This window comes from Dipteris shenzhenensis, chromosome 2 (genome assembly GCF_047967505.1).
Source record: "Dipteris shenzhenensis isolate YYH24624 ecotype China chromosome 2, Dip_SZ_1.0, whole genome shotgun sequence".
In the NCBI taxonomy this organism is placed as follows: Eukaryota; Viridiplantae; Streptophyta; class Polypodiopsida; order Gleicheniales; family Dipteridaceae; genus Dipteris; species Dipteris shenzhenensis.
Genome location: NC_141597.1, coordinates 44,526,419 through 44,540,883, shown reverse-complemented (window position 1 = coordinate 44,540,883; position 14,465 = coordinate 44,526,419). Strand labels below are relative to the sequence as shown.

Here is a 14,465-nt window from a genome sequence, read left to right as displayed (position 1 = left end):
AATTTTGTGCTAGGTATGCTTGTAATGAATTCCTAAACTCCATATCCTCTATGCTCAAGGGAAGTAACAACTCTTCGATCCTGCGAATTGACATTCCAAATTGAAAGGATGCCTTTAGGGTGGAAAGATAATAAGCTTTTTAAGGCTTCTAAACTACCAAAGGTTCCAAAAAACTCCACTCCAATGAATGCTCTCCAATCGCAAGGAGTTATCAATATATATGGGTCTTGGAGGCCAATGCAATTATTGGAGAGCTTGCACTTGTCTAAGGAGTAAATCCCAATGTGTAAATTACCACCTCACAAAGATTTTGTTGAAAGAACAGTACGCATAGCTACAAGCATTACTATCAAGGCTAATTATTGGGACAAAAGGTGGAAAACAGAGCTCTTTGGTTTGGCTGATACATGATAATGAAAGTTGAGAACATTCAACCCTACAAGGATCTTTGGTGAACAAATTCGTTCACATTTCAAAAGCATAAGAGCCTTCTTACAATATCTCATTTTCCATATACTTTCACAATTTCAAACATAGAGATAGTGACCTATTTCTTTGTGCATATTATAAAAGGTGAGAAAAAGTGTACATCAGCCACCATAAGGATGGACTGTACTATCCTAAATCTTACATATGTAAAGATGAGCTAGGTGATTGACAATCTTCCAATTTCTTAAAAATCTTTTGAAGGATCCAATGTGCATTGTTACTACTACAAGATACAATCCACCCGAATGGATATCATAGATGCCTAACATGATGTAGCATCACTACAAGATACATTCCACACCAACATATATCCTAGTTGCCTAACAATGTTACTTGTGAAAGAGTTTGTCCAAGCAACAATATATGGTGTATTGGCAAATCCAAAGCTTTGAATGGGAGCAATTTGGATTTGCTAAAATTAATAAACAATCTTGGAGCTTTCCCAAATAATTAAAGAACTCGCATAAGAATTTGCAAATCCTAAAGAGCGAGGAGGAGGAGAGGGAGGAGGAGGAGGGAGGAGGATAGGAGATCGCAAGGTTAGAGCATATTATATGCAGCTTTCCAAAACAATAAAGAACCTGCAAAAGGATTTGCAAATCTTGTAGGGTAAAGAGGGGGAGGAGGAGGAGGAGGATGGGAGATTGCAAGGTCAGAGCATACTATCAAACTTTGATAGTGTCAAGTGAGCATGGGCACAAGGAGATCAGGCACATAGGCAAAAAGTGTGAACTCAACGTTGAACCCCAAAGAGCATAGCCTTGGCTCCTGTCTGCATCAATCAAAGGAAGCCTCCTCAACAAATCAACCTTGCCAGTTGGTCGTACAGTCAGATGACAGTCTAAGAAAGGCTGTTCAATCAAAAACCCGTTTTCCATGCATGATTATACTTGATACGAGTACATCTGAGTGACAATATTCTTATTGTTGCCAATCCTCAGGGATCCGAACTCACGTGAACAGTCAGGACTCACTGGATTTGTTTGTCTCTAAAAGACATCCATGCCCTCTCGGATCTACATATTTCAAGATAATGGCAGATTTGAACTCTACCTCAACATTATCTCCCGATTTCCCACCCATGCTTTGTTTGAATGAGACAAACTGATATGCCGCCCCGAAAACTTGAAAAATGTCTACAAAAATTTACTTGCTTCCTTTCAAATGACTAGTCCATCTCGACCTTTGATGCAGGCATATGGCATGCTGATGTGGCACATCTCCATCACAAAGAAAGAAAATTGCTAATAAGCAGACAATAAATGATGGTGACCCTCAATGAATGATGAAGGGTCATTCAATGTCTTCTTTGCAGACCAGTAAACAGCACTTGCTGCTTCAAGATTGCCAACCTGTGTGATTTAGAATGACCATAGCTTCAATACAAGGTTCAGAGGTATTCACTCTAGAAAAGCATCTAGAGCATAAATGCACAATTAATTGCCTCACAATTTGAAACTGAACTTATACAGTTGATATCACGCTAAGGCATAACCTATGAGCACCTTACCTTCCTTTCTTGGGCGCAATATTCTAACCATAATCCTGCATCTTGACTATAAACATCTACGGCTGATCGAAAAAGTCTCCGCACATGCTCCACAGTGTCTTCGCACTTCATTGCTACCATCCGGGCTTCAATGCTTATGCAATGTTTGTACAGGTCTATGCTTGGACCAGGGAGTGCCAGAAACCTGCACCACATCAAAATTGGCTAGGACATACACAATATTACAAATGACTGTTGAAAAACTTGTCTTTTTCTTTTTCTTTTTCTTTTCCCTTTCCTTTTCTTTTCTTGTGTTTGGCGACACAGCGGAGAAAAGGGGGAAAGGGGGGGGGGGCGGGGGCATTTTGTGTGTGCAAGAGGGAGAGAGAGACAGAGAGAGAGGGATGGGGGGAAGGTTCTTTCAAGAAAGAGACGAAAGGTAAACCTGTATAAAGAATGGGAGCAAAATAAACAAACGGAGGTGTCCTTAGTCCATATTGCTGCTGCACGGAGTTGCCTAGAGACTAATTCTAACGGACTTTTGTCCTTTAAGCAAGTCTCTCTTGGTAAGATGATGTTGCACTGCGCTTTTTCGCTCGGCTAATGTGCTATTTGTATTGGCTGACTGTTCTTTTACTGGCCTATGAGATGCCTCTTAGGTTCATGTTAAGTCCATGGCCTGGCATCCTAGCAAGAAGTAATTTTAATGGTAAAAGCTCCAAAGGCATCATCCCTGTCTCCATGACAAGGCTTGGTAACTTATCCTGTCTTTGACCCCTAGAAGGGTTGTGGAAAGGAGCTTTTCTTACTTGTCCTTAGACAGTAACTATTGCAAGGTCTAAAAAGTGTGAGCCACAGAGGGCAGTGTGGTACTAGAAAATGGGTATTCAATTTCTTTCCTAGTTTCATTTCCAAATGTTTTCATATCTGTTGGTGGATTGCTAAAAACATGGCTTAGCAAGAGCTTCTTTTCTCTATGGGAATGGCCAAGTCGAAAAATGGAGGCAATCCTAAATAGCAGGAAGCATGCTGAATAGAGCAATGCAAAACTTCCGTCTGGCCTTGATGTTTGTTTAGGGGCGCAATGTATATTGCATTTGAGCTATCATTTGAATGTGCTTCATCAGCAGAAACAGATGTGAATCTTGCTTTGGTGCAAAGTCACCCTATTTCAAAGCTTGCTGATGCCATTTTCTAAAAATAGGAAATTTGATATCCAATATGTGGATAGAATCACGTAGCATTTGCATGACATACAGGAACCAGTGGGCTCTGAGATTAGAATGCATCTTGTGTATGATGACTATGGCAATATATATGATGATGGCATTGACTATGTCTAAACAATTTTCTAGCATGGGTTAGGATGCTCGCTTAGTAGCTCCACCCTTTTGCTCATTGTATCAGGTTTTCTATCAGTCTCATAGACCCATCGGTCTTTAGTAGACTTTACTAAACTTTCTTTCGTTCTACATCAATGAGCTGTCACAACGGTGTGATTTCGTTTTATGTAGATAATGTTGTCCTCGTATCACGTAGCATTTGCATGCCCTACAAGATTTCTATGATCAGTGCACTAGCTTAGAGGGTCAACTTGTGTAAAACACAAGGTTATGAAATGAAATTTAACACTTCCAAGAGACAGCAGGAATTTTTTTGCAAAAAAGAGACTTCTATTAAGTATTAAAGAAAACCGTTAGAGCAAGCTCCATACGGGAATACGGAATACACCATGCAATGCATGAAAAGCTCAAGAGCCAAAAAGAAAGGATTGGGGCTGATAGTGCCATCTCAATCCGGTAGCAACCTCCGAGAAAAAAGGGAGAACCCCTCCAAACTCGAAGAAATACAGTCCTCCTAGAAGAGGCTGCCCGTGAAGGGCCCTGCATGCTAGCCCATATGGCTATCAAAGTGTGAACCGTGTCACTCCAAATACCCGTGAACACCTGTGATAGGTGTATCTGGGTGTCATCCAAGGCCTCTGTGCATCTGGCTCTCCAAATGTGCCAAGAGGATATGCTAGCCAAAATCTCCCAAGAGGTGTCCACTGAAACATGTGAAGCTCTGAAAGGAATATGTGGTACATCCTGAAGAGAGCAGGGCTCTATTACATGTCGGCGGATTGAGAGTGCCCAAGAAGAAGGCTCACCCTCATAAAACACCTGGGGCCTAGTAAGGGATAACCATGCGACCGTGCCCCAAGTCACGAAGAAAGGGGAAGTATGAAAAGTGCTGAGTATCCGAGCAACTCCTTTCCAAACAGTCCTCGCTTGATTGCAGTCCCAAAGGCAATGTCGCACTGACTCCTCTGTAGAATGACAGCGAGGGCAAGTGGGATCAGCCCCAAATCGTGATCTCCACAGGTTCACTGCAATCCCTCCACGAATAGAAAGCCAAAAGAAAAGAGTGATCTTTCTATTTCTGAGGGATTTTCAAAGCCGCCTCCAAAAATTCCTACGCAAATATGCGGTGATGAAGAAGCTATCCCAATGGGGGACTCTGGAGGGAATCCAACCTCTACTGCTCAAGCCGGTGATAAACTGAGGGAAGACCAGGGAACCTGATGAAAACAAAAACTCCCTGCTTGTCCTCTTCAACTGGGTCAAAGCCCAGTTGAAAGGGAAACAAAAAAATCCTCCTGTAGCCTAGAAATAGAAACCCGGCCTGTAGCAGGTCTCTCGTGACGTCCGGGGATTCTAGGCACACCTGAAAGAAACCTCGTCCCAACAAATGAACATCCTTAAGGTGGGGGGCGAGCTCCTACGGAAGCGCCGCAAGCATCCAATCTCTAGCTTGTAACCTGGAGGGGTGGGAGCCATGGATGCGTGCAAAGAGAGTCTTGGAACACTCATGCTCCAAATCCTTTTGCAACTGCTGCAGCTCGTCTTTTGAGAAAGCGACGGTTCTCGCAGCCGGTGTGTGCGGTAACGGATTGACTGAATGGGAACCCATTCGTCAATCGAGGTGGGATAGGCCGATTCAAACACAAAAAAGAACTCCGTCCGCTTTCCTGAAGCCCAGGAGACCCCTAAAAGAGAATAGGGGTACTCCAGATGAAGGGAGAGGGTGAAAGGAAGGTGGGAGAGAGAGGAATGAGCAAGGAGAGGAGTCGTCAGCAAGGAGAAGGGGGGGCAGCAAGAGGAGAGGAGAAAGGGAAAGGAGGGGAGGATAGAGGAGAGGAGGAGTGGAGGGGGGTGGGGGTGGGGGGGGGGGGGGGCCGCGGGGGGGCAGGGGGGGCTGTGCAGCAGTGCGGGGGGGGGGGGGCGGGGCTGCAGCAGTGCGGGAGGTAGAGAAGGGGAGAGGGGGAGGGGAGGCGGGGGGAGCAGCAGGTAGAGGAGGCAGCGCGCGGGGGAGGAGCTGGCAGCAGCGTGGGGGGGGGCTGCAGCAGCGCGGGAGGTAGAGAAGGGGAGAGAGGGAGGGGAGTCGGGGGGGGAGGCGGGGAGAGCAGCAAGTAGGGGGGAGGGGAGGGAGGAGGCAGCAAGGAGGGGAGGAAGGGGGCAGCAAGGAGGGGAGCAGGAAGAAGGAGGGCAGCAGGAGGAGCGGGGAGCAGCAGCAGTTTTTACAGCAGGAAATTTTTGCATACAGCAGGAGAGCAAATTAAGATAGCCTCATCTGAACTTTACATGGGGATGATGTTTTGAAGGCATATCTTCTCCATGAAGACAATGACCTGGGATGACTTACCAAGGATGCACCTCCCTTGCAAGGTTAGAGCACCTGTGCTTCCATGCACATTGTAGGATCCACATACGAAAGATTTTTTTATTCCTTATCAAAGTAACATCTATGGGTGAGACAGCCTTCTGGGAACCATACCTTGATGAGGCTTGAGAGGGAGAAAATGGAGCACGCATCTAGGTGGATGAAGTCTAAGAGATGCTGGGTTGTGCATGCGACTCGGCAATTACGTTCGCGAGGTGCCGTTGGATGCGGCTTTTGCCACTTCAGCAACTCTTCCTAGGTGCAGCAATCCACTATTTCTTCCAGCCCCCAAACGTGCATCTCTGCACTAGAGAAGGTGGAGATAGAGGTTCCGATAGGGTGCGACAGAGGCACCAACAGCAGCAATACCCCCTTCTGTAGCACCCTCTCATCCATATCCATCTCTCCCATCCCACTTCCGAGTCCAAGGTTGATTCCGACACTGGTCCTCCTAGAATGCCTTGCCAAGAACCTCACTCTCCTCCCCCACCCCCCTTTTACTACAGCCTCCTCTTTCCCCTTCCCCCTCCTGCTTCCTCCTAGCCCCCGTCTTCCACCTGTTCCCCTCGAACCTGCCAATCCCCCACCCTTACAACCCCCCTACGGTCTCCTCTATCTGGTTGCTAGAGCAAAGTAGGCTAGGGATGCTCCCTATAACCTCCCCCTATTTGGCTTCCTCCTCTTCGATGTCAGCACGCAGTGCCATTGCAAAGGACAACCCTTATATGAGGAGTTATGGAGGATTGGGTCGTGGGACTACATGGATGTTTGCCTCAACTACTCCCATAGTCTAAAGATTTCAATCATTTGTGTTCAACCAGAGAAAGGGGGTTTGCAAGGGGCCTTGGACAGCAATGTCCACTCGACTTGGGTTTTCCTCTTCTCAACAATAGAGGATGAAGTGTGGTGTCTATAGACTTTCAACCGGCCTTTTAGAGACCATATGCTGTCGTCCATAGGAGTACTATGTGCGATGTGGTCAAGTATGAAAACGAGAAGTGCGAGCTGACCTTTTCCACAGACATGCCTAGTACGGGTAGATTGCTATTCACCCTCAGAGTGGATCGTGGAGTACACACCAAGTATTGCAAGGAGAGGTGATTTCTAAAAAGGAGTTGGGTGTTGTTGGTGTGGGTATTGCATCCCCACTAGGATCTAACCCCAAACACAATCAGCAAAACATAATAAAGATCCGCACTCACCTCCCAGCCAACCCTGAGCATGTGGGCTAAAGTTCAGATTCCCAACATGTCGCCTTATGGAAAGTGTCTTAGCTAAATATAGCCAAATGGCCCTTTGCTAATATTCAAGTCCTCTAGTCCCACGTTAGCTTGCTTCCCTTAAACCTAACCCTGTTGGATTAAGTCCACTAATCCGAACATTAGCATCCAAGTACATTAGCGAAACAAGACTATCTCCAGCCCCCAACACTACTGACATGAAATAACAGATGAACTTCTACATGTGGAGGCATTTCACCTTTGCGGGATCCACCCGATGCCATGTCTACTCACAATATGCCCCAAGTACTCAACCTCCTTTGCCATAAAAGTGCATTTGCTGGATTTTGCATAAAGCTGATGCATCCTCAAAATTTCCAACACCTGGTTCACATGCTTAATGTGCTCATGTCTGTCTGTCGTTGTAAATGAGGATATCATCAAAGAAAACTAGCACACATCTGAAAAGAAGTGGCTGCAATATCTTGTTCATCAGCACTTGAAAGGTGGCTGGTGCATTAGTCAATCCAAAAGGCATCACCTTGAATTCATACAAGCCCCGTTCTGTGTGGAAGGTTGTCTTGAGCTCATCTCCTTCTTTCACCCTAATTGGTAAAACCAGACCTCAAATCTATCTTCGTGAAAAACTAAGCACCCTTGAGTTCATCCAATAGGTCATCTATCCTAGGGATTGGAAACCTGTTCTTGATAGTGGCCTTGTTTCAGATCCTTATAATCAATGCACATGCAATACGACCATCTTTCTTCTTCACTAGAAGCGCCGGGGAGGCAAAAGACGAAGTGCTATGAGAGATGAAGTTCTTCTCAAGCAATTCCCGCACCTGTACGGCCACTTCCTCTCGCTCAACCTTAGAAAGACAATACAAGGCTTTGTTTATGGGCTTACCGCCAGGCTCTAGAACAATGGCATGATCCACATCCCTCTTGGGAGGCAATTGGGATGGCACATCAGCAAACTCTGAGAGCAACTGCTGCATATCACAATCCTCAACACGGGGAATGCTATCCCCCTGAGATACTGACACATTAAATGCATAGAGGACATGCTCCTTCCTAAGCTCTCTCGCCAACTGCCTTGCTGAAATGACCTGCAATTTAGGAGTGGCAATGCCATGCAATGCTACAGTTCTACCCTTGTGGACAAAGCTAAGTGATAAGGCATTTAAATCCATGCTGATTTTACCCAACATTTTTAACCAATCACAGCCCAGCACAACATCTATTGGGCCCATATCCAGTGCCAAGAGATCCCCTGTAAATTCATAATCCTCAGAGAGCTTGATCCTTGTATCTTGGCAACAAAATTTACTGACCAAGTGCTGTCCATTTGCCACCTCTACTCTCAGCCCAGTAGCATTCAGTCCCACCTTCTATAAGGTTTTCAAATTGATGAAACTATGAGTGCTACTACTGTCCACAAGCATGTGAATAGTCCTGCCATTAATTTGCCCTTTCAATCTGATAGTTTCAACACTTTTGGCACCCATCAAGGCATGAAAAGAGATAGCATAAATTCTTTGCTGCGCATCCCAATAGATATCCTCCTCATCCACAGGAGCATTTCCATTTGCATCCTCTTGCACATGAAAAGGCATAGCAACATGATGCCCCACATTAAAGACTGTAGGCCAACGGCCTTGCATGCCACATGTGGGCTGAGTATTATTGGATTGTATACCATGCATATTATGTTCAATAGCACCACTGGGATCAAAGGGGATATCAGCCCCCTTCGTGGCTCCAGTATCCGGAGCTTCTTCCACGTCATGTGCACCCTCTGACTCATCATGAGTGGCATCCAGGGTCTCAGAAGCATCCATTAAAACCTCATCATCTGATATCTCAATAATCATGCTGAGTTTTGCAGCACCACTGTTACGCATTTTGCTAACGTCCCGATGCTCAGGAGTCCACTTCTCATCCCTTAGGGCTTCTTCTTAGCCTCATTTGCAGTCCTATATGCGCTGCCTGCTGCCATCTTATACTTGCTGGCATATTTGGGCTCAAACACCTCTGCAAATTGGGCTGCGCGCTCAATTGTTTGAGGGTTATGTGCCTTCACATCTGCAGCCAGAAAAGGACTCAATCCCTGGATGAAACGTCGCAACATCCCTTTCTTAGATACATCATGTAAAAACAAGGAAAGTCTCCAAGTGTGTTGCAAGTACTCTTGGATTGTACCAGTCCATGACAATGCATAGAATCAAGATGAGTGGGGATACGAAGGTAGTAACCATCATTTCTTTGAAAACCCCTCTGTGGTTGGCCTTTGAGGTGAATCCCTCGTATACCGCCACCAAGTATGTGAATAGTCCTGCATGTGCATACCCGCAAAGATTATGCAGTCCTCATCTTGCTTTGGGTATAAGCGAAAATAATCTACACCTTCATAAGCCACTCCTCTAGTTCATTAGGTGTGCCAGTGTCCCCTTTGAACTTATGCACTGTGAGTTTGTCCTTGACATCCTTGGCTAGCCGCTACATAATTCCTGCGTGTGTAGCTTCTAGAAGTGCAGGCATCATCATGCTTGAGGTTCACATAATGGGAGAATCTCAAGTTTGATGGCCTCAGTTAGGGCCTTATATGAATGCAAAGAACCTGCCAGCAACTCATCAAAAGTGACCTGCTGCCCACCACTAACCCCCTGCTGCGTAGTAGTTGCTGCTATCTGATGCACTGGCTATATGTGCTCACTCGCAAAGCGATAGGTGCATGAATCCCTCGCTTGGTCTCTCTGCCAAATGCATCTTCCAAAATGATGGCATGCCAAAGGGCTGAGAAGAGGACTGACCTGGGGGTTGTCTTCTCCAGACCCATCTTCACTATGAGACCCACGATGTAGGCCTGCCTCGGTAGGGGATACGCTTCACTGGCCAGACTAGAGAGATAGTGCTTCCGCTTGCACTTTCAAGATCCACAGACCAAGGGGTTGCTCTTTGACTCCTTGGTCCACCCAGCAGGGATGTATGGGAGCCCTTGTTGGGAGCCAGACTTGTCGAATACAGAGTGGGCTCGTGTGGATCATTCAGGCTGAGTTTGGGTCATCCCTATTACAGCTAGATGTTGCATTTCAGGTCATCACGTATCTGCACCGAGTCAAGGAGTGTATACAGGGATTACACTTCTGGGCGCAGCAGACTACCTTGGCTAGCTTTGTCCTCCTCTATGGCACTTTAAGCAAGGGGGACCAGAGATGTTGGTATGCACGCACTGAGAGATGGTTTGAGCGACTAGGGCTCCACACGGATAGACTCCCTCCCTTCCAGTACAGTATGGATGCTCTGTTTTCTCCCCTCCTGTCACACGAGGTCAACCAGGTAATCCGTGAGGATCTCTTGCAACTACATACATTCCGGACCTAGTTGGGGCCGAGAGAGCTCCCAGTGAAGCTCAGCTTCTACAGAGATCACTGCTTGCACATCACAAAGGAGGGTTTCATCGACCCACCAAGATATACGCAGATCCACCTACCCCACTCATTGAGGATCTCTATTGGGTAGTTCCAGGTCTCTTCACATAGACTTCGTATTGCACATTATGTGACATGCAGGAGGTTGAGACAGAGGAGCACTTCATCTTCAAGTGCCCTGTTTACTATGAGATCCGAGGGCATTTCTACTGCCTGTTCGGAGATAGTCTTGGAGTTTTGTCCCGGTTCCTCTCCTACCCAAACCAAAGATGCTTGGTGGGCTTCATCCATGAGGTAGTCAGGCACCACAAGAGGATACTTCGATCACGGAGACAGAAGCAAACTTATTCCTTAACAGACCCTTCTCAGAGCTCTATCACGGAGTTCTTTCTGCCTGATCACATGGACAATTGCGAGACGAGGCTTCGACATGATCGCGATCCAAAGCCAATGACCCGATAGCTCAGACAGAGGATTGACGCGCAGATCACACTTGGAGCCATCCCCTCTCTGTTCAGAGTTGGAGCCCGACCGACAGGGGTTACTGTGGCCCTTGTTAGACATAGAGCTATGACTAGGAGACGTCACATAGCCACACCTGTGAGTAGCCGACAGCACTCTATCGCCGATTTCATGCCTCCATTGTCGCCTTATCCACCCTAATTTCGTGATGGCAATGATGATGATGATGATGATGTTGATCTGTAGTCGACCACTGGCATGACTATGTTGTACTTAGTACTATCATTTTGCATTTTTGCATTCTGCATTCTACATTGGCGTAGATGCTCGTTTAGTAGCTCCACCCCCACAGCTTATTTGTACCAAGTTTTTCACAGTCTCATAGACCCATCGGTCTTCCAAATACTTTAATAAACTTTCTTTTCTTTCTTTCTCCCAGGGGTGTGGGCTGCCATTTAAAGCAAAACCAGCTCCAGGCATACTCGTTGCTACGGTGAAAGGAGCACTAACCGGATGTATACCAACGGGTCGGCCCAAAAGAGACGGCTCAGCCTACATAGATGCAGAAAACTAGATGGCTCCACATCCTGCAAGAAGGTGCTCAGAGGCACAGAAAATGCATCATCTAAGTCCAAATAATCCCCATGCTGGGGTACCTGCAACGGTCCATAAGATTGATGCTCATAGGCACGGCGGGCATCTGCCATAAAACCCTTGCATGGAGCAGAAAAAACATCCTGAGTGTCTAAGTGGTCCCCTTGCTGGGGTGCGGGCTGTTTGCCCTTGCCCTGCATAGCCTGGCCAATCTGTTGCTCGAGCTGCTGTCCCATCTGGGCAAGAGCCGTATACTGCATAACCATGGCCATGGTAAGCTGCTGGCTGAACTCCTGTCCCATCTGGCGGAAAGCACCTTGAGCATAGAAGCAAGGGTATCTAAAAACTGTGTCTGTGCTGCCTGCGCTTCTCGAGATGCAAGAGAGAGAGGCTGAGTTGTAAGTTAGAAATGACCCAACAGAGGGTATGCACAGTGGAAGACTCATAGTATTGCCCAAGAGCTCACACAGTGTGCATGTGGGGTGTGGAATCACAAACTTCTTAACTTATGTGCATAGATGTGCAAGCCAGTAAATAGACAATGCTCAGAGACAAATATAGAAGCAGCACTTTATATTTCCGTCCGTCCAGAAACTAGGATAGGATACAATACCAAAAGGTCCCTCTACTACAAGTCTGGCACTTCTCGATCTCTAAGTCCGCGTGCTCCACCTCGAGCATATGTAGACTCTCTTTCTAGATCCCTTCCACCTTGCTGTCCGGAAGCCAGCCTAGGTGGGCTGCCAATCTAGCTCAGTCTGCAGCTTCTCCTCGGGCACCTTGTCCTCCTGAATGTAGGCCTAAAGCTCCCCCTTTGCTGCTCCTGTCTGCTGTCCTGAGGGCTGCTCCAAGTGATGAATGAATGAGGCCCAATGGCCTCTTTATATAGGCCCCAAGGGGGCTGGCAAAAACCGACCTGGTAGGAAAATATGGGCCGACCAGACTGCCCCTCCCTACCCGACTTTGTAGTCTGTAAACCGACCTCCAGGAAGCCCTTGATTGGCCAACCTGGGGCGGCTCTCTTGGGCTTCTGCCAGGCCCTAAGGGCAGCCCATATAGGGCCCTACCCTTGGGTCCTTCTAGGGCTGGATGGCTGCGACTGTTCCGCCATCAACAGGCCCTTCTTGCAGGCGCCCTTGCCCTGCCATGCTGCGCAATGTGCTCCTGCCCTCTGCCAGGATCTCTCCAGTCACGTGTGCAGCGCCGTACTGAGCCATACGGCCGCTGACATCAGCACCATCTGTTCGCAGCGCATAGCTTCTGGAAACCCTGCGCAATCTGGCCTGCTCCAGTCGTGGACAGTCATATGGCAATTCCGCCTTTGTTCTGCCCTGCAGAGGGTGCCTTCTCTTCCAGGTAAGTCCATGAATATGCTGCCCACATGGCAGCCTGTTTGCTGCCCATGTGGCAGCCCCTCCATGTGTCTTTTCCTTGCTGTGAGGTGTTGCCCATGTGGCAACCCCCTCTCCAAGCTTTTCCCTTTGGGCATGTCTTGTTTCCCTAGGTCTCCCTCCCCCATGCCCTCCTCATATGGGGGCTTACAGATGGGGAAGTGACCTTTCCAACATTGTAGGGATCTCTGTGTTTGTTTTTGCTTATCACCTTCTTCCTTTCTTCTTTATTTCTTATTTTCTTTCTCTTTGTCTATTTTAAGTATTTTAGTAAGCACTGGGTTTGCCCAAGAGACTCCGCGGGTCTTTAGAAACCCAGTATAGCTGCTTATGCTTGGACACTGATGACGACATAAGAGTTGCTTTGCTTGCTAAGTATGTCTTCCTTTTGTTTTAAAAAGTTTTTGTTACCTCTTTTTTCTTCTCTTTCGTTTTCTCTTTGATTTTCTGTGTAGATTTTTGGACTTTAGAACAACAGAAAATATAAAATTTTCTAGTCTTACGGTATATTCTGTGGTACGGCATGCCAGCTAGAGGAGAGACATTCAGTCTCATATCCAGTCCTCAGGTATAGTAGGTGTTCAAACAAGGTTGAAGACCTGACTCAATTTCAATAGAAGGGATGTCATGGGCATGTTGGGGTAAAGGCACTGGCCACCCTATGTAAACAGTACTTTATGTTGTACTTTAGTGTAGGACACTTAAGTACGCTAAGTACACATTTGTACTTAGCTGTACTTAAGGGTTACTACCTTATCCATAATATATATAAAGTGTGTGCTTGGGGAGGTACCACTCACTCATTGTGATTATCCCCACGAAAGTCGTGTGCAGTGAGTCAACTCCTACTCCCTACTCTATCTCCCTCTCCATCTCTCAACTGGTATCAGAGCCAACGGGCTCGATTCCTTTCCTCCTCTCCCGTCTTCCACACCCTCTCACTCAGCCAAGGGGCTGGCATCTTTTTCATCGCGGGATTCTTTTCATTGTGTCTATCGTGTAGCTGATGCGGCTACATTGCGCGAGATAGGTGCGAGCTGAGGCAAGCAAGTGCTTGCAAGAGAGCAAACGCGCGCGAGATAGCTACTCGCCAGCTCGTGGGCAGGCAGGCGTGCAAAGGGCAGCATAGAAGCCGCGAGCAAGGTGAGTGCCCGAAGGCACGAGTAGTCTTCAGGAGCGAGTGCGCAAAGGCAGCGAGTGCACAATTGTGAGCAAACAGCAAGGCAAGCAAGCATTCGAGGCAAGTGTGCACGCGGCAATACCTCGCAGGGAGCCGACTTGCAGAGTCGTGTCTCTGCAGCACGGCAACATCGACAAAATCGATCGTGTGCTGGGTATGCATGCACACAGCTGCTAATAGGCAGCAGGAACAGGTACGAGCAGGCTGTGCGGGCAGGTGTGTGTGCGACAGCTCCAGAGCACAGGCAGCCAGGCGTGTGCACAGCGCGCAGGTGTGCGCGTCTCTCAGCAAGAAACCGACAGCAGGGCCGACTACACGGCCGACAGTAGTCGGCCGTCGGCTATACCAGACCGACACTAGTCAGTCGTAGGTGATTGCCGATCTGACCACGCCTCCAATCTGGCCGCCTCCAGCTCCAACGTACGCATACACACGCAGGCAGCGACCAGCTGCCTTACTCTTATGCATAGGTGCGCACTCGTGCTTGTGAGCGGGCAAATCTACGAC

The 14,465-nt window shown here is 47.5% G+C and overlaps 1 protein-coding gene across 1 annotated transcript in view; it reads right to left on the bottom strand.

The window, feature by feature from the left end:
• Nucleotides 1-1,248: 1,248 nt before the first annotated feature.
• LOC147904816 (U3 small nucleolar RNA-associated-like protein) overlaps nucleotides 1,249-14,465 on the bottom strand; it is a 45,571-nt gene continuing 32,354 nt past the window's right edge. Inside the window, exons 5-6 of the mRNA XM_087388524.1 lie at nucleotides 2,000-2,183; nucleotides 1,249-1,841 (exon numbers count right to left, since the gene is read on the bottom strand). Of these exons, the coding sequence (XP_087244650.1) occupies nucleotides 1,734-1,841; nucleotides 2,000-2,183 (292 nt within the window). The 3' untranslated portion in view covers nucleotides 1,249-1,733. The remainder of the gene's footprint in view (nucleotides 1,842-1,999; nucleotides 2,184-14,465) is intronic.